The following is a 3,351-nucleotide window of genomic DNA, read 5'->3' on the forward strand; positions in this document are numbered from 1 at the left end:
CTGGGCTCTCGGTTTCTCACTGTGACCAGGGCGGATGCCTAACCTCTCTGAGCTTCAGCTTCCCCATCTGTAAAATGGGCACAAATCGCCCAGCCCCACAGGTAGGACCTTCTGTCCTGACAGGTCTCTTGCCGTCTGGGGTGCATATGTGCGACCACATGTGTGTGCCCCCAGCAGCACCCTGTCCCCAGGCTTCCTGAGCAGGGACAGCAGACTGATTGGGCTGGCGAGCCTGCGAGTGTCTGTGTGCCCGTGTGTGTGTGTGTGTGTGTGTGTGTGTGCCCACATGTGTGATGGTCGAGTGTATGTTTGCATGCCTATGCATGTGATGGCCACCCGTCTGTGTGTGTGTACGCCTTCCCATGTGATGGTGCATGTCTGTGTATTCCTGTGTGTGATGGCACGTGTGATGTGTGGGCATGCCTGCACCTGTGACAGCCCATGCATGTGTGATGTGTGTGCGTCCCCACATGTGTGATGGCATGTGCGTGTGACGGCCCCACATGTGTGATGGCATGTGCGTGTGACGGCGGTGTCTGTGCGTGTGTCTGTCCGCTGTGTGGTGGCCACACATCTGTGTGTGTGCGTGCGAGTGTGTGTGACGGCACATGTCTGTGCGTGTGCGTGCCTGCCCGTGACGGCGGTGTCTGTTGCAGGCCTCCCGGAGCAGTACTACAGCCTCACCTGGTTCCTGAGCCCCATCCTCGGCCTCATCTTCACGCCTCTCATCGGCTCCGCGAGTGACCGGTGCACCCTGAGCTGGGGCCGGCGGCGGCCGTTCATCCTCGCCCTGTGTGTGGGTGTGCTTTTCGGGGTGGCCCTCTTCCTCAACGGCTCTGCCATCGGTGAGTGCCCCGCCGCCCCGTGCCCCCCGAGCGGGGAGAGCCTGCCCCCAGTGAAGCCGCTCAGTGGTGGCCCGGGCCGGGCTCGCAGTGCCCACGCGGGTGCCTGGCGGCCGGGGCTGTGGGAAAGCCCCGGGAGCCCGTTCACAGGGCGGCGCTTCCTGGTGGGCTGTTTGCTTAGCGCGTATCCGACCACGTCCTGTTCCCAGCATTGGCTCAGAAATTATCTTTTCCTTTTCCCGACTCGGTACTGAAAATGCCGGCCGTGCGAGGCTGGCGGTGCTGTTTCACATCCTCGCAGTCGCTTCGTTTTGTTTTGTTTTGTCTGTAATTGAAGCAGCTCGATGGGGAAACGGTGTTTGCCGAGGGCGCCGCTAGAGGCTGCTGAGAACACACGTGGTTTCCCCAGTGACTTTTTTTTCTTTAAGGGTGAAAGATAGCCTTTATGTTGTGTAAAGTATTATGTGTGTCTCCTTTCCCCCCAATGACCCCCTCCCCACCCCCCAGCCCCGTCAGTGACTTTTAAGCCGGGAGCTCGCCCCCAGGTCTGTGCACTCGGGTGGCAGCCAGTGATGCCGGTCATGGAAGAAAAGGCCCCACAGGGGCCTCGCTCAGCTTCTCAGAGGCCTGGGCCGGGCTTGAGGGGCAGCCCTGCAGCCGCATGTCCCCGACAGAAGCCCAGCCTGTCCCTCCTGTCCCCGTGCACTCAGCAGCAGGGACGTCCCTGCAGGCCCTGGGCCCGGTGGGACCACAGAGACCCCGCCCGGGCAGGTGGGTGGGAAGGACCCTCTGCTTGGTCGTAACGCCCACTGAAAGGGGCTCTGAGTCCGCTGCCAGTTAGCGTGGTGGAGGGACAGCAGCCCGCAGGCGGCAGGAAGGAGGCCTGGCGCCCGCTGGGTGAGGAGCACCTTCTGGCTGGGCTGGGCGGGTGCCCGGAGCTGAGGCCTGCCCGTTGTGCCCGCCAGGCCTGGTCCTCGGGGACGTGCCTGGCCAGCAGCCCATCGGCATCGTGCTCACAGTGCTGGGCGTGGTCGTCCTGGACTTCAGCGCCGATGCGACCGAGGGGCCCATCCGCGCCTACCTGCTGGACGTGGTGGACAGCGAGGATCAGGACATGGCCCTCAACATCCACGCCTTCTCTGCCGGTGAGCGCCCTGCCCCCCCTCATCCCCGGCCCACACTCGGGGCGGTGGGCTCCGGACCAGCTGCCAGCAGGCCAGGCTGAGCAGGGCCCCGCCCCCAGGCCCGATGAATGCTGACGGGTGACGTGCTGGTAGCTGGCCCTGCCCGGCGCGGGGCCCACCGCTCCCCGCAGCTTTCACATCCGCTGGAGCGCCCGCTTCCAAGGCCTGGGGCCCAGGGTGGTGCCGAGGGGTCCCGGGCACTGCAGGAAGCTGTGGGGTCAGAATTGCAGACCCAGAGTCGGCCAGAGGGGCCTGTGCTGCCTCCCCACCCGCCCCTCCCTTTCCCTCCCGAGCCTGCGGGCCGTCGGACACCTGGCTGGCTTGTCTGCTGGGGCCCGGGCGCCGCTCCTCACTGCTGCTGTCCTTCCGCCCGCCAGGCCTCGGCGGGGCCATCGGCTACGTGCTCGGGGGGCTGGACTGGACACAGACCTTCTTGGGCTCCTGGTTCCGGACGCAGAACCAGGTGCTGTTCTTCTTCGCGGCCGTGGTGTTCACGGCGTCGGTGGCCCTGCACCTGTTCAGCATCGAGGAGGAGCAGTACTGCCCCCAGCAGGAGCGTGCCGAGGCCGCCCCGCCCGCCCCGCCCAGCCTCCTGGACGGCGGCCTGTTCCCCGACGAGGTGCAGTCGGAGCAGGAGCTGGCGCTGGACTACCTGGGCGTGGAGCTGGTGCGGAGCAAGAGCGACTCGGTGCTGCACGTGCCGGACGCGACGCTGGACCTGGAGCCTGAGCTGCTGTTCCTGCGCGGCATCGAGCCCTCCATCTTCCACGACGCCTCGGGCCCCGGCACGCCCCACAGCGCCAGCCAGGACCTGGGCCCCGCCCTGCCGCCCCGCCTGTCCTCGCTGCTCGGGGACACCACCAAAGAGGACGCCGTGCTGCTGGACAATCACATGCACGAGGCCAAAGTCCCCAACGGCAGCGGCTCTCCCCCGAGGGACGGCCCACCCGGCTACAGCGCCGGGGACCCAAAGCCCTCGACCGCGTCCAGCGCCCTACGGCGGCGCAGGCACGGCTTCCGCCGCCAGGCCTCCAGCACCTTCTCCTACTACGGCAAGATCGGCTCCCACCGCTACCGCTACCGGCGCGCCAACGCCGTGGTCCTGATCAAGCCCTCGCGCAGCATGAGCGACCTGTACGACCTGCAGAAGCGGCAGCGGCAGCGCAGCCGGCACCGCAACCAGAGCGGGGCCACCACCTCCAGCGGCGACACGGAGAGCGAGGAGGGCGAGGGCGAGACCACGGTGCGGCTGCTGTGGCTGTCCATGCTGAAGATGCCGCGAAGAGCTGACGCGGCTCTGCCTCTGCCACCTGCTCACCTGGTTC

At 66.6% G+C, this 3,351-nt stretch overlaps 1 protein-coding gene across 1 annotated transcript; it reads left to right on the forward strand.

Annotated features, from left to right (window-relative positions):
• Positions 1-514: 514 nt before the first annotated feature.
• SLC45A4 (solute carrier family 45 member 4) lies at positions 515-3,345 on the forward strand (the record flags this gene model as incomplete). The annotated part of the gene is given in 4 exon segments (XM_014451279.2): positions 515-845; positions 1,808-1,987; positions 2,404-3,308; positions 3,310-3,345. Coding segments are annotated over 4 exon segments (1,452 nt in total), but the record flags the coding sequence as incomplete, so codon positions are not given.
• Between the last annotated feature and the right edge of the window lie 6 nt (positions 3,346-3,351).

Source organism: Myotis lucifugus, unplaced genomic scaffold (genome assembly GCF_000147115.1).
Source record: "Myotis lucifugus unplaced genomic scaffold, Myoluc2.0 scaffold_11379, whole genome shotgun sequence".
NCBI classification, from domain to species: Eukaryota; Metazoa; Chordata; class Mammalia; order Chiroptera; family Vespertilionidae; genus Myotis; species Myotis lucifugus.